Source organism: Sinohyriopsis cumingii, chromosome 10 (assembly GCF_028554795.1).
Source record: "Sinohyriopsis cumingii isolate HCF-2022 chromosome 10, ASM2855479v2, whole genome shotgun sequence".
NCBI lineage: Eukaryota > Metazoa > Mollusca > Bivalvia > Unionida > Unionidae > Sinohyriopsis > Sinohyriopsis cumingii.
This window is the reverse complement of record NC_142970.1, coordinates 115,660,564-115,686,113: the sequence shown is the minus strand read 5'-3', so window position 1 is coordinate 115,686,113 and position 25,550 is coordinate 115,660,564. Positions and strand designations below refer to the sequence as shown.

At 37.5% G+C, this 25,550-nt stretch overlaps 1 protein-coding gene across 1 annotated transcript in view; it reads right to left on the bottom strand.

Annotated features, from left to right (window-relative positions):
• LOC149791073 (uncharacterized) overlaps positions 1–25,550 on the bottom strand; it is a 189,274-nt gene that overhangs the window by 114,062 nt on the left and 49,662 nt on the right. The window contains exons 3-8 of the mRNA XM_089973000.1: positions 11,410–11,484; positions 9,624–9,759; positions 7,354–7,468; positions 6,038–6,128; positions 4,567–4,644; positions 393–529 (exon numbers count right to left, since the gene is read on the bottom strand). Of these exons, the coding sequence (XP_089829126.1) occupies positions 393–529; positions 4,567–4,644; positions 6,038–6,128; positions 7,354–7,468; positions 9,624–9,759; positions 11,410–11,484 (632 nt within the window). The remainder of the gene's footprint in view (positions 1–392; positions 530–4,566; positions 4,645–6,037; positions 6,129–7,353; positions 7,469–9,623; positions 9,760–11,409; positions 11,485–25,550) is intronic.

The following is a 25,550-nucleotide window of genomic DNA, read 5'->3' as shown; positions in this document are numbered from 1 at the left end:
TCTTTCCATATTACAAAATGTGTCAACGTGAATGGTATGGACATTTCCTGGGAAAATGATGTATAGCGTACGTTTACAATTTGACGTTAGATTGCGTAATAATAATAATAATATATATATATATATATATATATATATATATATATATATATATATATATATATATATATATGATAGTATAGTCATATACTGGTTATGACGACGCGAACGCAATCTAACGTCATATTGTAAACTAACGCTACACAGCACTTTCACAGGAGAGAGAGACAGACAGACAGAGAGACATACATAGAGAGACAGAGAGAGAGAGAACATTGTACAAGTTTTAAGCTATCCAAGTCTTGGAGCCAAACATATTTGAGTTTACAGCAATACATATTCTATTAACTTACCATGTAAGTAACATTGCGTGATCATGCCCAATAAGCGAGTTACGATGGGCCTTAATGTAGTTACCAAATTCAACCAGAGTCTGATTTGCATCAATACTATTGCCGCTTTTTTCCGTCCAAGGCGAACCCGCTTCGTTCTGTAAGTAACAATATTGTAAAGTCATATTTATGCTTGTGTTGACATATTACAAACGAGTTAATGTCACCATGAATTCGAACGTCAGACTCCTTAAGCTGAAATAACTGAATGTTCAAACGAGCTCGTTTCACCATGAATCTGAACTTTCAGACTAATTCAGTTTAATGAACTTAATGTTCAACCGAGTTCATGTAACCATAAATATAAAATGCAGACTCCTTAGGCTGAATTTCTTAAATTTTCAACCGCGTTCATGTCACCATTAATCTGAAATGCAGACTACTTAGGTGAATGACCTGAAGGATGGACTGAGTTCATGTCAGCGTGAATCTGAAATGCAGACTACTTGACTGAGTATACTGAATATTTAACCGATTTCATGTCACCGTAAATATGAAATTCAAACCCCTTAAACTGAATGATATGAACGTTCAACCAATTTCATGTCACCGCAGATATGAAATTCAGACTCCTTAAACTGAATTAAATGATGGTTCAGCCGATTACATGTCACCATAAGTATGAAATTCAGATTCCTTAAACTGAATAAACTTTTAATAACAACATCAACAAACAAACGTAATTGAAATGTTAAGTTGTAACTTAGGGTATGGACCCAGCATTGAGTATGCAACTGAGTGCGTGTTTGATCCTTATTTACCATTCTTGTTAAAAAATGGTCTAAAGCGCTCTCCGTTACTGATCACTGCCATCTCACCTCTGTCTGCGTGGGTTCGAGTCTAGGATTCGGCCAATGTGGATATGTGAGAAAGCTTGCCAGTAGCTTCTCGTGGGTCGGTGGTTCTTCCCGGGGTTTTCCCGGGTTCTTCCTCCACCATTAATACTGGCCGCCATACATAGCCTATCATGTGCTGAAAAATGGCGTTAAACCCCACAACAACAACAACAACAACAACAAAAGATGAGATAATAATAATAATAACAATAATAACAATAATAATAATAATGAATACTTTATATAGCGCCTAATCTTTAGAAGCTCTAAGCGCTTTACAACATTAGACAACACCTATAAGATAAAAAACATATAATGATATGATTACAAAAACAAACACCATGAAATTAGAAAACATAAAAAACATGCTGAGAATATTTAAGGTAGGAAACATTACTGGTCTTTAAGTTTGTTCTTGCAAAGAATCTCTTCATGTAGGATTTGAAACAATGCATTTGAGCAAACACTTGAATCAGGATTGAACAGTTTAAGTTATGAAATTTGTTTTGACCCGTACTTGTATAATAACACTCAATGGAAATACATTTACGTATTCCAGAGATATCGACGTAGTATAATCCTTTGTGGGTTTTTATGTTTTAAATTTTTGTTGTGTTATTTTCCGCTTAAACCATAAAAATACTTCTGCTGAGTTTTACGTCAAAATGATATTCGGTAATTCTTTACCATATTTCTGCTCACAAGTCAGTGCGATCACCTGAGGGGCATCGAGTGGCCGAGTGGTCTAAAACGCTCACCACTGCGGATCATTGCCATCTCCACTCTGACTGCGTGTGTTCGAGTCTAGGTTTCTGTCAATGTATGTATGTGAGAAAGATCACCTGTAACTTCTCGTGGGTCGGTGGTTCTTTCTTGGGTTTTCCCGGATTCTTCCGCCACTATTTATACTGGCCGTCATGTATAGCATATCCTGTGCAGAAATTTTGCGTTAAATGCAACAAACACAACAACAACGATCAGCTTAAGTGACAATGTATTAAGGACGTTTGCGTGAAATGACTGAAATGGAAATTTTTCATCGAGTGGGTGGTAAACTCAGTATTTAACTTTTCACCCACGTAATGAATTGTATCACATAGTCGGTACACTTTGCCTACAGTGTGTACAGTTTCATATGTTTGATATTATACAATTGAACATATCACTTTATGTGATTTGTCCAAATTAGGCCCATGAAAGTATTGTGCATTATTCTTTTTACTGATTGGCTGCGATCGTGGGAAAACTGTTTCAACCCCGCCGTCTGGAATGTTTTGTTTTTATTGAACAGTTTTGGCCGCCATTTTTTTCGACTCGCGAAAGGCAAATGGGGAAATACTGGTCTCGTCTGTTTCAATATTGCCAATTTACCCCCAAAAGTGGTTTCCTATGTCATGTAAAACATAACATGAAAATGGCAAAACCGCTAAAGACAAGAACAATAACAATAAGTAAAACTGCCGGTATTGGTTAGATGGTAACGAGTGTTGGGAGGGAGGGATGGGTGGTATATCTGTAACATGGAATCCACCAGATATACAAGCCTGGTTTAAATGTTAACTTATTGAAGTAAATAAACTCACCATTGCTCACGGAAAAATTTTGACATAAACCGGTCTCCCTAACTTACAAAACTTTATCCCACCACATCATATTTACGCGGTTAATATGTGATGCAAGTCCGACTCAGAAAGATATGTATTTACGTCTTCAGTACAATCTTAGAGCCCCTTAAGTGACATGGATGCGCATATTTTTTATTTCGTTTAATCGAAATATATTTCGTTATTTCGAAAAACTAATTCGTCATTTCGAAATACCATTCTATTTCGTTTAAACGAAATACTATTTGGTTATTTCGAACTACTATTTCGAAACGCTGTTTCGTTTAAGCGAAATACTATTTCGTTTAAACGAAATACTAAATCGTTATTTCGAAATGCTATTTCGTTATTTTGAAATACTATTTCGTTTAAACGAAATGTTATTTCGTTATTTTGAAATACTATTTCGTTCTTTGGAATCATTTATGTAACTTAAATTTGAAAATTAATTTATGTGTCGATTATCACCCTTTTCATTATTTTGGTCTCTTAACGTGGAGATAGATTTTGCAGTAAATGGTGTTGTGCCAGCGTCTTGTCATTGATGTGAAAGATACAAAGGTGAGTTAGGTGTAGGCTTAGACCTATGTAAGACGTAGATGCAGCAATAAACGTGTGCATTTCTGGTCGGCCGATCATCTCTGTTGTTTGTTGTTGTCGATCCTAGCACCATCAACCGCCAACCCCGTTAAAAGAAAGAAACGCAATTTAAAAATATAATTTCTGAAACTGTTTTGTACTAGTCGGCCTGGTGTCAGGATAATGTGACTGGGTGGCACATCATGCTACATGTTTGCGGCATGATGCCCCAGTGCTAGACATCACTATAAACTGCCACACTGCAGACATCGTAGCGATATGACTGAAACATTGTTAAAGCTACGTTAAAAATCCAAATCACACACACACACACATGCGCGCGTTCCAAATCAAATACTGCAAATATCCGGTCACAAATACATTAAAGTAAATATATATTTCTGCATCCAGTAGTCTTTTCACAAAAATATCGCAACAATGTATTGTTTAGTTTTGATGTTAAATTTCAAAGTAAACACTGTCGCTGTGTTGTGTAGTCCAACTCAAACTGGTAGGCCTACTGTGCTTCTTATCAAACAAACATTTCTTACTTGATCCCGCGCGATATCCGGGTTTACCGTTTATGTCCTGCTCTGTTTTATAACTGTTCACACAGAAAATATAAACAGTTACTTAATTCTCCTTCCCAATTCAAAGTAACATAGCACATTAAGAAAATAATTATAATTCGCCCGTTAATTGATCTTAACTCGAGTCGTCGAGCCTTGTTTGCCACTCGGCCACGTAAGCATTTAAGAATAATTTTGAATTCCAGGATTATCTTGTTCTCGATACGGTAGTGAAATTAAGTATCGTAATTCACTCTAGTATAGTATCATATTTAATTTGTTTGGAAAATCCAGTAATTCATGGCTCTGCATACAATAAATGTAGTTAATAAATCTAATATCTCACAGGTTTGTCTTTCTAATCGATTTCCATAGTTCTTTTATCTAAGAATCTATATATGAAAAGACCGATGGTAGATGGGAGCTTGAATAGATATACGCATGTGTTTGAGAATGTATGTTTGTGCGTATATTTATATGCTTTTCTATTTGTTTCTTTTTCGCGCGTTATATGTGATATACATACCTGGAGACACAGTAAACTTACCGGTGCAATGATGATGCCGACAACCTCCACTTGAATGTTCAAAGTTGTATCATTAATATTCTGGTATCGTTGGTTGACCTGAAGTAAAAATAACGGCTGTAAGGTAATACATGATTAGTCCTAATACTGTATATGATTAGTCCTCATAATGAATATGATTAGTCCATACAATTTATATGAATAGTCTTAATGATGTATCTGATTAGTTCGTATAATGCATATTATTAGTCCATATAATGTATATAATTAGTCCTAATAATGTAAGTGATTAGTCTAATAATGTGTATGATTAGTTCATATAATGTATACAGTTAATCCATATATTTCATATGATTAGTCCATATAATGTACATGATTAGTCCATATAATGTATATGATTAATCCTCATAATGAATATGATTAGTCCATACAATTTATATGATTAGTCTTAATCATCTATATGATTAGTTCGTATAATGCATATGATTAGTCCATATAATGTATATGATTAGTCCATACAATGTGTTTGATTCGTCCTCTGTTTGATGAAGGTGAGTTCCGAAAGTTTTGGTGAGTTTAAAAAAGTGTGCATAAGTGAAATCTTGCAGTGCACGAATGTTAATTACCCATGACGATTTAATTTATATTGCTAGATACAGTGGCAGTTGCTATGATAATTATGTCCATCATTTAAGGCAACCGATCTATTTCACGTTAAAAAAAACATAGCACAATAAGTTTAAATGCAGATCGGAACACAATTCAGTTCTAATTTTGAATGCTGGACTTGACTTTGTCCAAACTGAATTAATTTCTGCTTGACCTGATTGACGTTTTTAAAAACATTATTTTTTAAATTTTCATTTATGTAAACAGCTAATACTAGCCTCAAAATAATCTCAGCAAAAACAGGTCATGACATATAAGAAACACAAAACAAGTATTTACATTAAAGTTGGATTTAGCAAATAAGTCATTACTCTCTTGAGCCTTTTTTATAGCATAGTTAAATGTCCATTAATATATGACGAAATAGAATGACCCATCCATGACAGCTACTTTATTTACTGTTAACATCTAATGAAATTTGGAATACCTTAGATACTTTTAGTGGAAAAAAGTTATCTAGTTTGTACAAGTACTCAGAAGAGACTTTTCTTAAAAGTACTCAAAATAGATTTATCTTACAAGAACTCAAAAGATATTCGTCTTAAAAGTACTCAGACGAGACGTGCGTTAAAAGTACGCAAAAGAAATTAGTCATTAAGTACTCCAAAGAGATTTGTCTTAAAATTACTCAGAAGTGATTTCTCTTGAAAATACTCAAATGAGATTTTTGTCTCATGTTCTTTTGTTTACATTTACCTCTGGACTGAGCTAACATTGCTTTACTTATTTCAATAAATGCCTCCTCAAGAGGTCTTCTGAAATATGCTATCTCAGCTACTTAATCTCTACTCGGAAATACATTTATTAAAAATATCTCACGTACTGCTGATCCCATGAAGGCATAGTACTGCTCTATCATCTTTAATACTAATTGCTCTCTGTTGGTTCCATTTTTGGGTGCCAGGTCTTTCCAGCTGAAAACATTAAATGTGAAATTCAAACCTTGCTCTCATAGTTTATATTATGTTATGTATATTTAATTTAATTGCTTGTTTGTTAGTTTAATTTTGTATTATTCATTACATGCGATTGTAATGTAACAGTGAATGCTGGGCTTGACTTTGTCCAAACTGAATTAATTTCTGCTTGACCTGATTGACGTTTTTTAAAACATTTGTTTTTTTCCATTTTCATTTATCTAAACAGGTAATACTAGCTTCATTATTCTCTATGTCTATGAAGATAATGTCAGGATTTTTATTCAGGTAAACAAGAAGGAGTAAATATTTTGATTTGGTTCAGAGTTTTGGAGTTTCCGAGTAAGTGAATTTTACAGGTTATTGTATTGTAAATAAACAAGATTCATTAGATCATTCTTGAAGGTTATTTTCCATTAGGTAATTAATTTTAAAAAGAAAATGTTAATTGTGACCTGAGGTCAAGTAGAGAACTATATAATCTTGTGATTGTGAGGATTTGATCACCTTCAAGTTATATTATTTTGTGACAAGTCAGGGCTGAATTTTATTTTCTTGAAATTACTGAATTCAATTGATTATTTCTCCTGGAAATACAAAAGTACTCTGATAAAAATCTTGGATAAAGAAATTCACTAAACATTTTACTGAATTCAAAAACCTGGAATTATATTACTGTGATTTAACAAACGACTGTTGACACATCAGCGATCCATAATCTATAACAAACACGTCATCGCCTTTACTTTTGGATCTCTTCGGGACTTGTACTGAGTTTTATTCAGGACTTTAAATTGCTAGGTATTGTGTCTGATCTAATTCTTTGATTATTTTGGTATTTAATTCGCAATACCGTAAGGTCTTTTTTCCTCATTTTCAGTTTGTATTCCCAGGAAATAAATTATTTGTTAAATTTTAAAAAGCTTGTTGTCTTTCACTCTTTTCTGTTACTTATTTTAAGAGCATTGTCCATTTTCGCCAGTTTATGGTCCAGTACGTATACATAACATACATATTTTCCCTCCAAAATTATACAAGCTTTACTAGGTACGACGTATGTTCATATATGCAGTTCTTATCTCTGCGTCTGTAGAAAACATAAAATAACCATTCTAATAAGATTTTACTCAACTATTTCAAACTAGTATACCGTTCGTATTTTATTATATATCATGTATATTGTGAGCATAATTTGTATGGTCAATAGGCAAAACGCACTTACAATTTATAGAGGGAAAAATCTACGAAGATCAAAAGCTCTATTTTGTTCACTTCTGAGACTGGTGTCGTTTCTCTTTTCAGTCTTTCGTGGTCTATCTGTGAATCTTGTGCTTCGTCTGAAAATGTCAATAAAATATATCATGTGCCATCCAGTTACTACGTAACCTATCTGACATCACTTATACTGTACTCTTGAAAATGGTACCCTCTAACATGGAAATCAAAGAGGCGTAAATTCTGCACGTGTTCCAAGGGGTATTGTGACATCCTTTTTTAGAAGTTGCAGATATAAACAAAGCATTCTGAAATTTAGAACCAGTTTAGAAATCCAGTATTTCTCTTTAAACTATCAGGAGTTACGGATCCGTATTTGCACGAAGAATTTGCAGATACAAGTTTGTTAAAATAAAATACAGTAAAAACATTTCCACTGTGGACTGTTATCATGAAGAGGAATCGTTTTTATTCCATTCCTTGAGCATGTGCTAAAATCATCAAGATTATCAGATCATAATATGGATGCCGTTAAATATTACATTAGCCTTTCTTTTGTTATTAACATTTTGGATGTAACAGCCGTGGTGTTCTCGCGCTAGGTACTAACTTGTATCAAGGGAAGCAACCCTTCTTGTCTTCTGTTGTGCTTGATGAATTTAATATGAAATATCTATCTATCTATCTATCTATCTATCTATCTATCTCTCTCTCTCTCTCTCTCTCTCTCTATATATATATATATATATATATATATATATATATATATATATATATATATATATATAACTTCAGTCTTATGCAACGTAAGTCTCTCCAGCGTCGATAACATTGGAAGAAACAAAGAGACAGACAGGCAGACGCACAAAGTCCATCTTTTTGGTAGCAGATCATAATTGAATGTGGATTACACAATTAGGTAATATTTTTATTTATATTACAACAATTGCCCCGAGCTACGCAACTTGTACGCAGTTATTTAACACATATTCTGGGACGTTTTCAACGGTACCTGTGGCGACACAGATACAATTACAACTTGGTCTATGGTCCTAAATTTAGAAAAGGGTGCATTGATTTTCGTTCTTCTTCCAAACAGTCTTGTTTTATTCCACGATCACGTTCTTTATATTTAAAAAAATATCCCAGTATCGGATAAAAAGTTATATTATGGTATTCGTATTTAAATCAGAAATTCAACTTCTGGCTGTAAATTCAAGTCGTTGTATAATGACTGCATTTTGATTAATAGATAATGATATGTACATTAAACTCCATATTATAAAGTATTTACATATTATCCTCTATTTTTATTATTTTGAATTAATGTTATCATTATTTAAAGTGATGTATTTACGTATGTAGTTTGCATGAGGAGCATATGGGTATTAAGCTATGATGCTCTATCTGTTTTATTATTATTATTATTATTATTATTATTATTATTATTATAAGCAGTAATATGCACAACTATTATGTGAGTCGAAATATACCGACGCATGTTTCTTGCCGAGGTTAATTAGATAAATACTCAGCATACCTAAGAGAGAGAGAGAGAGAGAGAGAGAGAGAGAGAGAGAGAGATGTACCTGACTAATTTCAGTTCATTAAAGATGGCATTTATATTGAAAATAATGATACAGTATCATGCAATTTTATTGGCTGAAGCTGCTGAAGTTCCAGACTATGAGGGAATTATGTTTGTTATCTTGCGTGAATAGACCAAAATGATCAGTAATAGCACACCTGTCATCAGGAATAGCACACCTGTCATCAGGATAGCACACCTGTCATCAGGAATATAACTTATTCATAGTCTTTAATTCTGCTATTTACTGCCATTAATATAACAGATACGTGCACGATATCACAACTGTGTTGTCCCAGCGCGGTAAATAGAATAACTATAAGGGTCCCGGTATGTATGATTCACGATCCAAAAGTGTATGTCATTAGTCTATCAATAAAATGGGATGTAATTTTAATATTGTTTTCAAAGATAAAATACTGATAACTGCGTACATGGCTTTATGTGATATATCTATGTTGACAAGAACTCATGTGCCTTTATCTTGCTGGGCCATCAAAACGTCGTCATGCTACATGTCGCCATCATTTTCTATTGAACATCACTTTCAGGACCGCTCACTAGTAGATCCGCTTTCCAGATACGCGCCTCGTTAAAACATTTAATAGTGTTCTTTATTCACGCTTAATGAAAGAAACAGCCTCTTGATCGTTACGTTTATTTTGAATTCAATTTTACAGGTGGCTTACCCTCAAGTTTATAGTCATTTCCCCGGGAAAACAAATTTCTTGGCTCCAGTAAGGTGTGTATAATATCTTCCGTGTTGGAAGGATCGTATTTCGTGACTACAAAAAACTGCCTGCCATCAATATAGAATTCCATCAGCTAAAAAATGCAAGAGAAAACTTGATTACGGCCTTGTTCATTTAGCATGAATTCTACACAAATGATTTTCTTGCTTTTTATGAAGTGACCTATAGGGGCTACACTATCCGTCTGGGTGTTATTGATTCTGATATTCATTCATCTTATGTTATCAATTCCTTTATATAAATGAAGACATCTCTCTCTCTCTTTCTATGCATATATATATATATATATATATATATATATATATATATATATATATATATATATATATATATATATATATATATATATATATGCATGCATTGCACACCGTATATATATATATATATATATATATATATATATATATATATATATATATATATATATATATATATATATATATATATATATATATATATATATATATATACTATTAGCCTTATTGTATTGAGAAATGCAGAAGTAAATGTTCTTCGAACAGGAGATTCTCATTAAAAAAATATGATTAAATTTACTTACTTAGCAAGGAGTTACTTTTACGTCCGTTAGCCACAATAGTCTTGTGTATATTTTCTCAAACGTTTGTTCATAGACTGGCCTAATTTATCGAAATCTGCCATCGTTAACAAGCAATTATTCTAAATTCATTTAAAGCAAAAATCGAAAATGAAATAATTCTTTTCCACATGATATTTTTTAATAATGAGCTGTAATTTATAACAGACAATGACTATCATGCAGAGTACTTAGAGAGACTACACGACTGCTCATAATAAAACCAGTCACAGCGCGGCGTTCATATGGTGACATATAGTCACTAGTGTGCTGAAGTGCCGCAAAGCGCTACATATATATATATATATATATATATATATATATATATATATATATATATATATATATATATATATATATATAAACATGCACGCATACATACATACATACATACACACGTACACATACATACATACATACACACACACACACATACACACACACACACATACATACATACATACATACATACATACATACATACAGACATACATTTAGCATGATATACATATTAATTTCTGTAGATAAGCTTTTAAGTGTTGTGATGGAAATGCAACTTAATTTCCAGTTTGAGATTATACCTGACGAAATGCCAGTTTGAGATTATACCTGACGAAATGCCAGTTTAATCCTATTGAGTCCAACAGTTAGCAGTTCGACCCAACACAGAAGTGAAATGTTAATGAAGTCCTTATTGATATATGTAGTTTCTAAATAAAAACATCAATAATAATACTAACAATAAGAAGAAGAAGAAAAGATGATGATGATGATGAATAGTGTTATTCAAAATAGGACTGATTACAAGTAAACTTTTTGAATACTGACAGGTTTTTAGAGGTAATAGTACAGCAACTGATATAGGTGTAGCCAGCATCTTCATAAAACGTGGACATTATTTCATTTTGTTATTGCTTTTAGAGTCGGCAACTGCACTAAAATTGCATTGTTAGAAATGGACTCATTTCAAGTCTATTGTCGACAGTGTTTACACATTTAGATAGAGGTTGCAAAGGTAGACCGATACCTTTGATATTCACACTTTGCATTAGGTAGTTTGCTTGTTCAGAAAGGCAAAAATATGGAACGTAACAAGAAAAAAAGAATCAGACTACGTTAACCACTCACCACTTCTAACTGCCCATTGGAACGTGTTACCAACGCTGAAGCATCGTATGTGTTGTCCATATAGGTCTGGTACGGCTGCAACCAAAAATAAAATCTCCTTCATAGCAATTTTTTTTAACTCTATCACAAATGGTTTTTCTAGAACATTTCAAAATGCCACACAATTAAAATAAAAACAATTTTCATAATGATATATGATACTATGGATTGATATTTTCCCATTTTCTTTTTAAATGTTTACTCCTTTCCTAGTTGAAGAAGATACATTTAAAAAGGTTTCGTATGTGTTTACCTTTCTCTTTCAACATCACTGGAATTAACTCGTCATCATATACCCGAACGAAAGTGTCTGTGCATTTGTGTGAAATATTACATATGAATCTATACGATTGTTTAGCATTTCCCCCTAAATCGTCGCGAATGTACTGTATTAGATAAGATTTGTTAAAGCCAATTTGAAGAACTTATATTGTTGTATATGAAAGGCTAAATAGCTTTTCACAATTATTATGCTATCTTTAAGCTATATCGATGAACAGAAATTTCCCTGAATGATACTTTGAAATGAAGAACTATTACAGCATTGCAAGGGTTGCGAGTCCCATCCTCTTTAATGCACACACACACACATGTACTTGTGTGTGTGTGTGTGTGTGTGTGTGTGTGTCCTAGAATCCTTAGGTAATTTTAATAAATACCACCGCGCTCCATCAAATTCTAGTTATTTGCGATGTGAATTTAAAATGTTTGGGTCACAAACCTATTTTCTTAAGATCTATAAATTACAGATTACCTTGAGATATCCTTAGAACTCAACTCCTTATGGAGTACCTTTTGATAAACCCAAAGAACGTATCTTCGTAGGGAGTAATTTGTTAGACCTATATAAAACAACTCCTAATGGAGTACTTTTTGATTTACCCAAAGAACTCATCTCCGTAGGGAGTAATTTCTGACACCTATAGAACACAACTCATTATGGAGTACGTTTTGATAAACCCAAAGAACTCATCTCCGTAGGGAGTAATTTCTGACACCTATAGAACACAACTCATTATGGAGTACGTTTTGAAAAACCCAAAGAACTCATCTTCGTAGGGAGTAATTTGTGAGACCTATAGAACACAACTCCTTAGGGAGTACTTTGTGATAAACCCAAAGAACTCATCTCCGTAGCGAGTACTTTTTGAGACACTGATAGAACACATCTTCTTATGGAGTACTTTTTGATCTACCCATATATATATATATATATATATATATATATATATATATACGTAACACGAGCAAGTTGCTCGTAAAATGTCAATGTCAATTAATTACATGTTGATTACGTGCTGAACTTTACTAAAACTTTTAGTCTTGAGAAGGCTGCCTCTCCCTCTGGACAGAGCATGAATAAGATGCCAAAAAGAAAGAAGTTTTTGACAAATATACCTCGCGTTATCTAAGTCAAGATCCAATGGGGTCATTACATTACGTTAGAATCATATTAAGTTCCAGGGGTGATTACACTGGACCGTGACCTTTGACCTTTAGATCAAGAATCTAAAGGCTTCTTTGTAATTTTAAGTACACAATGTTTGGTTAAGAAACTTACTCTAAGGTAAAAACTATTCTGCAATTGCTATTTCCTTTTCCCTTGACATTGTGACTCCGAAATCAACAGTCACCCTCCATATCTTAATTGCAAGCAATTAATAAACTTTAGTCGATGTACATGCTATATAATTAAAGTTATTTTGCCAACACCATCTTTTGGTTCAGTCACATTGACCTTTAAATTTGACAATTGGACCCAGAAATGAAGAGGTTTCTTTGTAATCCAACATGTAAGTCACCCATAAACCTTCGTGAGAGTACGTGATATACTAGTTAGCGTTTTGTGCAGAAACCATGTTTTATTTCTTCAGTGACAATGACTTTGAATTGAATATATTCAAACCAGTATCGACAGACATATTTATTAATATATATTTTGCATGTCATCCATGAAGTTTAATGGAGGCCTCTAATGTAACACTAAAGCCATTGTACGAAAAGTAATTTCCTCTTTCAGTCAAAGCGATCGTGTTTTTTTATTATTATTGGTCCCAGGCATCGTCAATAACACAAGAAAAAGGAATGCACAATGTTCGATCGACGTCTATAATCTGTAAATAATGCTACTGTGTGGAAACCGTTTTTCTTATTACAGTCAGAGTGACTTAGACTTTTGATCTTTTCGCTCAAAATCAATAGGCTTCTTTTTTCCCACTTGCAAACCATCTACAAAGTTTGATAACTGTAGATTGTAGGGAACGGCTGTTATGATGCAGAAGCAAACCAGGGAACAGACGGAAAAACAAAGACACTGAAAGATGGATGACTTAAAAATACAACAGGCATTGCCTTACAGCGGGGGAATCAAAATGAAAGTATATTTTGGATGCCTCCTGAAGAGAAGATAAACCGAGAAAAATATTATTTTCGAGAATGTTCCTCATTAAGGGAAGATTCAGAGCTTCACAATGATTTATTGCTCACTGAAACCTCACTACCATGCAACTTTTCTCAATAACTTATATCAATGAATGTAATTAATATATTTTATCCACATAAAAAGTTCTTTTCAAACCAGGGCTGAGTAATACATTTCAATTGAAGACAGTGATTCAAAACTCAGTCACTAAAATGTACTGTTCTACTCAGTGGAAATACTACTGAAATGTGAAACATTTTATATAGAAGCAATTTAGTGGTCGAATCTGATATATATATATATATATATATATATATATATATATATATATATATATATATATATATATATATATATATATATATATATATATATATATATAAAGATAAATGGATCAATAGTTTGAGATATAGCTTCCACATTCAGTAAGTCGAACGTTCAAATATTACGTCTTTTGTGATTGGTCAAAACGAAGTCTCAAGCTGAACTGACACTCAGGAGACCTATGGTTGATAAGCTTGTATGTATTCAGTCTGTCAAAGACGTCACGTTTAAACTGACCAATATAAAATAAGGTTGATTTAATCAGGAATCTAATTTTGCTAAGAATATGAATGTATTAGTAATTGTATTTGTGTAAATTTAATATCCGTTTCAAGCACTCGTACACTGGATTGATTGAAGATGCAGTAAGAAATACCCGCTGTGTTTTGAATTATAAATTTGAGCCACACTTTGGATTGCTTTGTGAAAAACGTGGCAAACAAATTGAGCAGTTAACTATCAAGGCGTTGACAAAGTACGGCCTTAGTCTTTGGGTGTGTAATAAAAACCAAATAAATTCGTGTCATATTCAATGGTACACAAAATTTATGGATGTCAAAGCTGTATTGTGAAGAAAGAAAATAAAGAGATATTTTCATTTCTTCGTTAAATGATAACACATTCCGAAAACTACTACTTAAAGAGACAGTGACATACCAGAGGCTGCTTCACAAATGAAAGCGATTTGCTAAGACCATAACGTGCAGCCAAATAAATCTGTCATTAATCATGGTGTAACTTTTCAGTACGTTTTATTGGTAGACGGTCTGTGGATTGAATGTATTTTTCATTCATAAGCAAGAGAAGATGTGGCTAAGACCGAAAATTATCCAAGCATAAAACTTATTCTCTCAAAGGCATTGCAATTTTACATGGATATGCCCCATCGCTGAAAACTTCCGAATATTACAAGTACACTCAGACTTAAGTCCCTAAGACTACAAGTACACTCAGACTTAAGTTTCTAAGACTACAAGTACACTCAGACTTAAGTCCCTAAGACTACAAGTACACTCAGAAGTAGTGAATAGGGATAGTATAGCCTCAATGGGAATTAGCATTAAAAACACCCCTGGGAACATATAGCCTCAATGGAAATTTAACATGGAGAAAAATCGTGGGAACATATAGCCTCAATGGGAATTTAACATAGAGAAAAATCGTGGGACGATATAGCCGCAAGAGGAATTGAACATGGGAATTGGGACTGTATAGCGTCAAAGGAATTTAAACAGGGTGGGACTGTATAGCGTCAAGGGAAATTGAACATGGGATTTTTTTTTTTAAATTTTTTTTAAAAAAAGGGGTAGGCAATTGAAAGGCTATCTCTTTTCGAGAAATATGGCTGGCCCTGAAAAGGGTCTTTGGGTTTAAGTTAATGTATTCCTTAACATAAAGGGCACCGCATTGGTCTTCTTCTTGTCCTTAGGCTGCGTCTCACTGTTGGTCCGTAAATCAGCACTCTTTTCAGGCATCCTTGTCTTTCAACGTAGATCCTACGTATCCACAGGCTGGTGTTTGTCCTGTGGACAACGGTCCACTTGGATCGGACATACATGAGCAAGTCTGTCCGAAACATCATGGAAGACACAAGGGTGGATGACTCAACTTGGTCCACATCTTGAAGCGACGAGAACAGGTGAATCAATGCAGTGAACTGCGCTTATTTATAGGCAGAGGTAGGATTGAAACGGATTGAGTTCATTCACCAATCCGAACACGCGTTACAAAATTCAGTCAGCCCCCATCCAATCCGAAGAGAGCAGTCTGTGACGTCACGTAGTCTATATAGATTCGCTAGCGCTTGTGTGCAGTCAATCTATGCGACAGTGATTCAACATGACGGAAACTCAGAAAACGATCCAATGGGGTGCACCAGCAGGGGAGACCGCCCAAGGGAACCCGGACTTACTTTCAGAAGAGGTGAATTGGGATTTTGTGGATTTTCTCTCCTCGCAAGAATTTGTTCCGGAACCTTCGTTACCTTCTTCATTACCGCAAGTGGAGAATTTTAGACAGAGACAGAAAGAAGAATTGGAGAAATTTATACAGCGACAAAAGGAAGCGGAACAAGCTTTTCTCCTACAGCAGCAAGAAGAAGAGGTAAGAAAAAAACAACAGCAACAACAGCAAGAAGAAATAGCAGCAAATAAACAAGAGGGTGAAAATGAAACGGTCACGGTACTGTTGGACATTTTAGCGGAGTTAAGAAGTCTGAAACAAATGTATCAGACTTCTTTATTACGACCGAAGAGAATACGACCTTCCCGAGCTAAACACGTCAACCCTGTGACTAAGCCTACCGTACCGCCCTTAGTGATTTCAACCCAATCATCAACATTACGCAGTTCAGAAGTAGGCCTTGGCCGTGGCAAAGGCATAAGGCAGTTAAAGTTGATTGGTTAAACTCACCCCTACACCGAAATAAAAAAGGCCCTTTTCAGGGCCAGCCATATTTCTCGAAAAGAGATATCCTTTCAATTTGCCAATAACTCAAAGAAAATATTAAACAGCCCATTTTACCCTTATAGTACGTGTCTGTGTATGAGTGCGTGAGTGTACGTTCTTATTTTAAAATCAAAACTCAAAGACACTTACCTTATATCATTAATTTATTCTTTTATCATTGTTACAATCCAATTCACACTTCACCAAAGAACACTTTAATTAAAAGTTCATTGATTTCTTCTTTTCTCCTTGTTTAGTCTCTCTGTTTTTTGAATTTCTTCACCGTCACACTCTTTTCCTCTTCTTCTTCCTCCTCGCTTTCTTCCCTGCTTCTTTTTTTCTCCTGTTTCTTTTTCTTCACCTGTCTTCTTTCTTCCTCAGAAGAATCCCTCTCTTCTTCTGAACAATTCCTCTTTTCTTCTGATTCCTCTTGTTTCTTTTTTGGGCAATCTGGAGACCAATGTCCTTTTTCTTTACAATAATAACAGGTATCTTTACTTTTGTCTTTTTTAGCCTCTGTTTTCTTTCTTTTTTGACGGTCTGGACACTCTGAAGACCAATGCCCTTTCTTCTGACAGATATAGCAAGTATCTTGACTTTTATCTCGAAAGGAAGGAGAGTAGTCCGTCGGCTGGTCTGAAGAGAATTTTCTAATGACCCCTCGCAAAGCTCTGACGAAACGTTCGATTTGGTTAGTCTCTTCCATCGTTGTGCTCGGCTTGAGAGTGAAATGAATAGTGAAAGGACAAGACACACACCCTTTTATATACGCTGGCCTGCCATGACTATAAATTAGTCTATGGTGTTTAAACTTGAGTCATTTGACGTTTTGCACTCAAGATGAAACGATCCTATTCATTCGAGAAGAAAGAAGAAGAAAGTAAGAGGCAGAAACGTGATCTATCGCCTCGAACCAGGGCTGAAATCTTGGCACAAATTGATGCCAGTGATTTTGAAGAGGACATGAGTGAACCAGAATTTGAAACCTCTAAACCAAGTTCACCACCCTTAGTCAACCCTGAAAAGTACTATTCCATTCGAGAGACGGAAAAGCGCTCCTCTAGAAAATTTAGAACCACGGCTTACAAATACACGGTGAAGTTTAAAGATTTCAAGTCCGAAGTACCGTTAGAGAAAGCAGAAGGGTTCATCACCGGAGTGTGGGATTCTCTGCTCACTGCACTCAAGCGACAATGTCAACCCAAACAAGACGATCGCTTGAGACTTTCCATACAACACGACGGTTTGAAATCCCCTGTTTGGATCGAGTTTAGCAGCCCTGCAGAATTGACCGCTTCCAAAGTCATGGACAAGATTCAACACGTGCAAAAATCTAATGACCAGTTTGACATCACCGATGGAAAAGCCACATTGGACATGACCCACGTCTCTCCTCCTCAAGGGACCGGACGCAAAAAGATGTTATTCGTGAACGACCTTCGCAGCATTAAGCGTAGCCTTGTCCAAATTCACAATCCTCATGACCAGATGTGTTTAGCCCGTGCCATCGTGGTGGGACGAACCTATGCCAACAAGAACGACACGGTACAATGGAAAAGAACCTGGAAAACTATTCGACAATCGGACAGAGCCAAACAACGAAACGAAGCAGAACTCCTGTTGCAACAAGCTGGCCTGTCCAAAGACACACCCTGTGGCATTCCTGAGATGAATAAATTGCAAGATGCCCTAGCTCCACGATACACCTTGAAAGTGCACCCTCAAGAAATGCGCGGGCCTCTGTTGTTTCGAGGGCAAGATTTTAAGGACGGAAAATACATTCATGTTTATCATCACGATGACCATTTCGATACCATTACCAGTATCACCGGATTCCTGGGATACGGTTATTACTGTGAGAAATGTGACCATGGTTATAATAATCGAGAGCAACACAAGCATTGTGGATTGAAATGCTCAGGATGTTTGGCCTCTTCACCCTGTCTGAGCGAAGAACCAGTGCCTTGTTCAACTTGTCTGCGTACGTTTGTCAGCCCTACCTGTTACCAACAACATCTGAAAACGCAAGGTTCACAGAAGAAATGTGCTTGTCAACTCCTGAGATTGTGCCCTACGTGTGAACAAGTCATATGTACCAATGCTGCCAAGGCACACGTATGTCGAGGAAAGAAAAAATGTCACATTTGTCACCACATCGTGGACTTGGAACACCAATGTTCCGTGCAAAAATACCAACCCCCACCAGAGAAAGAGGACGGTCACAAGAAGAAAGGCAATTTCATCTTTTTCGATTTCGAATGCATGCAAGAAACCGGCATTCACATTCCTAATTTCTGCGTGGCTCATCGAGCGTGCGAGAAGTGCATTCAAGAACCTATCTTCAGTCATTGCCCTCACTGCAGCAAGATTCCTGGAGGGCGTGAAAAAATCTTTCGGGGGCCGAACACGTTAGCCGATTTTGCCCAATGGGTCTTAGACCCCGTCGACAAGACGTGGAGCCAAGAGGACATCGAACGTTACGGAGATTGTCATCGTCATGCCACGGTGATGGCTCACAATTTCTCCGGATACGATGGACAGTTTCTTTTGAGGTACTATACGGAACAAGGCACCGAGCGTCCTAAAGTGACTTTGAACGGAGCCAAAATCATTTTCATGCAAGTGGGACAAGTACAGTTTAAAGATTCGATGAGCTATTTGGCCATGCCTTTGAGTCGAATGCCTAAAACGTTTGGAATGACAGAAATGGCTAAAGGGTACTTTCCACACTTTTTCAATACGGAAGCCAATCAACACGCCGTTCTACCCCATTTACCTGAGGCTCACTATTACGACCCCGTCAACATGCGTACCGAACAACGAGAAGCCTTCTACGCTTGGTACCAGGCTCACGCCTCAGACCCTTTCGACTTTCAGGAAGAAATGCTAAAGTATTGTCGTTCCGACGTGGACATTTTACGGCGTTGCTGTGGAAAATTTCGAGAACTGTTCATGGAACACGGAGGGGTCGATCCTTTGAAAGAAGCTTGCACTATTGCCAAAGCGTGTTCCTTAGTGTATCGACAACGATTCATGCCTGAAAACACCGTGGCTGTCATCAGTCCTCAAACGACCCACTTTGTCAAACGTCAATACTCGGTCAAAGCCCTACGTTGGTTACATTACTTGTGCGACAAGGAAGACAAGTGGATTCAGCATGCCCGCAACGGAGGGGGCGAAAAGACCATCGGAACGTATTCGGTCGATGGCTGGGACTTAGAAAACCCCAAGATTGTGTACGAGTTTAACGGTTGCTTATTTCACGGATGTCCCGTCTGTTACCCTGACCGTGGCACTAAAAATCAGTTTTTGCAACGAACCATGGAAGACTTGTACCAGGACACCTGTCAGCGGCGCCTAAAGTTAGAATAGCAAGGATACCAAGTGGTGGAAATGTGGGAACACGAGTACGATCACCGTATGAAAACCGATCCCGAGTTTAAACGCCTCGTGGAAAGTTACCAGTTCATGGACCCGCTGAACCCGAGGGATAGTTTGTACGGAGGAAGGACCAATGCCACCTGTTTGCTGTACCAAGCCGACGAAGAGAAAGGAGAAGAAATCAAATACTTGGATGTGTGTTCGCTGTATCCCTACGTGTGCAAATATTGTCGCTTTAATGTAGGGCACCCACAATTGCTTACGGAACACATCGACCTGATAAACATTCGACAATACGAAGGCTTGATCAAGTGCAAAGTTTTGCCTCCCACGAACCTATACCATCCCGTCTTACCTCACCATTGTCAAGGCAAATTGATGTTTCCCTTGTGCCGTACTTGTGCCGAAACGTGCAACCAAGACCAACCTTGTCAGCACAGCCAGGAAGAACGGGCCTTGACGGGAACCTGGGTCAGCGTAGAATTGTTCAAAGCTCTGGACATGGGATACCAACTGTTAGAAGTGTACGAAATTTGTCACTTTCCCAAGACACAACAATACCGCAAGGGTGACCCTACTCAGAAAGGCATTTTCGCAGACTACGTGGATGCCTTTTTGAAACTGAAGCAAGAAGCCAGCGGCTATCCTTCCTGGTGTCACACTCCCGAAGACCAAATACAATTCAAAGAGAAATACTACGAACAAGAAGGCATCACTTTAGACCACATCGAGAAAAACGAAGGCAAGCGATCGTTTGCCAAAGTGATGTTAAATTGCTTGTGGGGTAAAATGGCACAACGACCGTGTTTACCCAAGACGGAATATTTGACAGAACCTTCCCGCTACTTCCAGATGATTCACGACAGAACCAAATACATGAAACACGTGGACGTCGTTCGAGAGAATTTGATCTTGGTCAATTACGAAGAAGATCTGGAATTTGTACAAGACGACCCTTTTGGAAACGTCATCATTGCGGCTTACGTGACAGCCCATGCTCGCTTAAAATTGTACGAAGCTTTAGAACTGTTAGGGGAACGCGTCCTGTACTTTGACACGGACAGTTGCATTTACATCCATCACCCGATTCAACATCACCCTGACATCGTTTAGGAGCCTGGACAGACGAGCATCCCGACGACAAGATTCTAAGTTTCGTCAGTGGCGGTCCCAAAAATTACGGCTACGAATACCGGGACAAACAAGAAGAAGTGCACACGACGTGCAAAGTGAAAGGACTGACTCTGAATTATCGTACCAGTCGAGTGGTCAACTTCGGGGTATTGAAAGAAGCCTTGCAATCGGGAGAGGATGGAAACTTTAAAGTGACCACCTATCAACCGAACAAGATTGTACGTTTACCCACTCACCACATCGTCAGTCGGCCCTTGGAAAAAGTCTATCAAATCGTGTACCAGAAGCGAGTGCGACTTCCCAATCATTTCACCTTACCGTATGGACACGTTGGTATAAAACATTGGTTGTAAGAGGATAGTCACAAACTAGAAGGATGACTTCGCCACAGCAAGAATCGAGTGAGAAACCCGATGAGAACTCCAAGTTCAAACTCTACCATTTTCCAGTCTTCTTACCTGACTATTGTGATTGTGCCCGTCGATTGGACACGTTTCAGAAATGGCCTACGGATAGGAAAGGATTACCTTCTTCGCATGTTTTAGCTAGAACAGGATTTGTCTACTTGAGACCTGAGTCAGGATTGGGATACGAGGTACAGTGTTTTGCTTGCGGACTGAAGTTACGAATGGATCTATGTATCTATAAAGATTCAGCTATTCTGGAACATACTCGATGGTCTCCGCACTGCCCTTACCTTTCTATGGTCTTTCCACCCATCACACTACGGTACAATGTTGACGGTACCTTAGAGACGGTACCTTCCAGAACAGGACATAAAAACGTAAAAAAGGAAAGACGTACAAGCTGAAGACTGCATTGAGACTAGTATAAAAAGGGGGCTATGGCCAAGATCGATAGTTCATTGTGACTACCAAGACCGAGCGAACAAGATGAATACTTTGAAAGAGACATCGTTCCAGTTTGGGGATTGTAAAAAAGTTGTATCTTCCTCTAGTGTGACTAATACTGGATGGATAAGACCCATGCATTGCGACGGAAAATGTTCGGAAGGAAACTGCGATTGTCCATGTGGTTACCATTGTAATTGCGTAACGGAGTTTGCAGACGAGTGCGATTGTGAGCCTTGCGATGTGTACGATGCTGTACCTTGTGACCTGAGCGATGCCGTAAAGCATCATGGGAACTTTAGTGTCCCTACCCCTATCATGGAAAGTGATGCTGTGCGTGTCAAACCTGTGGGATCCGAAAGCGATGCCGCTCGTCCTCTTGAACATTTTACTGGGTTTCGTTTTAAAGGGGAATGTTCACCTTCACGTCTACCCCCCTACGGATGTCATCCAGCCCTGAGCAAACTCCTACCCATGTCACTCAACCCTCATCGAAACGAACCTGTGAAAGACGAATATTCGTTCCCTGTGCGTTTGTCGGAATACTGCGACTTTTGAAAATCGTGTTCAATCGTTCAAAGGAAAATGGCCTAAGTATCTGGGAGGACCGACACCCGAAGAATTAGCCAGAGCCGGATTTTTCTACTTGGGCGAAGGAGATAAAGTCAAGTGCTTCAGTTGCGGTGTGTCACTTAACCACTGGGAACCGCAAGATTCGGCCTACGTAGAACATGCTCGATGGTCACCGAATTGTCATTACTTACCCTTAGTGGGACCGAGACACTGAAGTAACTTCTTACCATAATCTGTTCATGGATACTTTACAAGAGAACATTTGTGCTTTGCCTGTGGAGTTGAGAGAACGCATTTACCGAGAGCTGGTCAAAATACAAGTGAAACGTAAAGAACAATTGCATCCGTTACGTCACCGGTGTTTGAACCACTGGTACCTTCAGGCTATACAAGGACTGATTGAGTTGAAAGTGTTCCATTGGACAGACATTGATCAACGACCTCCTGGTTATAAAAAGGAATGGTTTGGTATGGACGATTCTATCTACTACATTGTAAACGTACTGCATCGAATTCCAGAGGAAGAGTTAACGAATTACCAACATCTTTCACGCAATGTCAATTTGGTGAAAGAGGAAACTTCTGAACGAATTGTAACGTGTAAATTAGTAACTAAACGATTTAGATTCGACAATGAATTGAAACCATGTCTGTGCAAACAGTACATTTCTTGTGTCAGACCAAAGAGGATTTAGTATGACCTATTCATGGATACTTTGCTAGAGAACATTCGTGCTTTGCCTGTGGAATTGAGAGAATGCATTTACCGAGAGCTGGTCAAAATACAAGTCAAACGCAAACTCAAAGTGATTCATCCGTTTTTTAATTATGCTAATTTCCAAAGTACAAGAAGACTGATTATGAGTGGATATTACATTAGGCACAAAGTTAAACGAGGCTATTGGCCACCACCCAACGATTCCAAAAACAGTGTATATACTTATGGATACTTTACAAGAGAACATTCTGGGCTTGCCTGAGGAGTTGAGAGAAAGGATTTACCGAGAGCTGGTGAAAATACAAGTGAAACGTAAAGAACAATTGCATCCGTTACGTCACCAGATCTTTAACCACTGGTACCTGAATGGTATAAGAGAACTGATTCGTCAGAAATTCTTTCAATGGTCAGACATTGTTCAAAACTTTGAGGTCGCTAATGATCGACATGTTCATAATTATGGTTACTTCGAGATTCACCTAGTGCAACGCATTGAGGAAGACAAGTTAAAGGATTACCAACATTTGTTACGTGGAATCTACTTAGCGGAAGAGGAAACTTCTAAACGAACTCTGACGTTTCGGTTACAGTATGCAAGATTTAGATTCCCTACTGGAGAACGAAGATCTCTGGCTAGAAAGTACGTGTATTACATCCGAAAAAAAGAGAATATAAAAACAGGCTGCCATGCCACGGTTTATGTCACATGTCATCGAACAGATTCCGTGGAAGGAACTGAACGACCATATTAAAACCGTGGATCATTACCATCAATTATTACAAGAATTTTATCCATTCAATTTGGGACGACAAGTGGTGTGTGTCTTAGTGACTTGTTTTCTGGGATTTCGTTTACCAGCCGATGCTTTGTGGACTCTTTACGATCAGTACTTACCACCTCAATGGCCTTAAATGGTCACGAAAAACTCCTTTTGCTCAAAGCCTTGCGTTTTCATTTGGATACTTCTCGACCTCAACAGGAAAAAAAGATTCGTCAACTTTTAGCTACCCAAGACGTGTATGACGATGTGTGTGTAGCTTGTGACTTACATCCCCATTGGACAGATGTCCGTGCCTGGAAAGAATGGGGTTTTGAGGCTTGGACCCAAGAAGTGGCCCAGTATGCACGAGAGTTATTCAAGGAAAAAAGTTACTTTTCAACCCGTGTTAGTGAGGGTGCCAGAAGAACCCGTCACCCAGGACAGGACTGTCGTGGACAGACCTGAAAGACCCTTTCGGGAGGACACTTGAGTGACCTTACTCCCTACTATAGAACTGGTTAGAACATTACCCAAAACATGTTGTACAGACACTTGTGTTTATTCCACGTTCATAGTTATCATGTGCCTTTTATCCTTGTACTTAAGCCTTTGGCTTTTATGTATTTTTGTCTTTTGTATTCATGTTTGAAAAGAAAACATTTAATAAACGTGTTCTGAAAAAGTATATAAACTCTTGTCTTGTTTGTTTTCGTGTCACAAGTGACATTTCTCACACCATGGCTACCTCTACTGTCTCTGATCCCTCTTCCTCTACTGTCAAAGTCATCGACGAACACTTAGATCGTGCCAGTTGGGAGGCTTTGTATCTTCGCCATCCCTTTAACATGCTCATTGCCGGACCTTGCGGTTCAGGCAAAACCGAATTCGTCAAACGTTTGATCAAACATAAACATCATTTGATCGATCGGCCACCTCAACGGATCGTGTGGTGTTACAAAGAGTGGCAATCGGCGTACAGCCTCTTGCGAGAAAGTCAAGGCGATTCCATCGTGTTTGTGGAAGGCATTCCTAAAGAAGACGACGGCATCGTCTCTGACTCCCGTCAAACCCATTTGGTCATTTTCGACGACATGTTAGGAGAAGACGAAGAAGAAATTAAACTGTGGTTCACGCGCAAAGGGCATCACCGTAATGCCAGTGTCGTTTACATCACCCAAAATTTGTTTCAACAAAGTAAAGCCCATCGCACCATCAGTCTCAATGCACATTACGTGGTCTTGTTTAAAAGCCCTCGAGATAAATCGCAAGTGCAAGTCTTAGCCAAGCACTTGGGAACGCCTTGGCTGACTCAGGCGTACGACGATGCCACTCAAACGCCACACGCCTATTTACTCGTCGACTTGAAACCTACGACTCCCGAGGATTTGCGATTTCGTACCCACTTGTTTCACCACTGGTGCCAAGACGGAGGGCCTGTCCTGTACACGTCTCCGTCCTCGACTTCATTTCACTCCCCATAAAAAAATCTA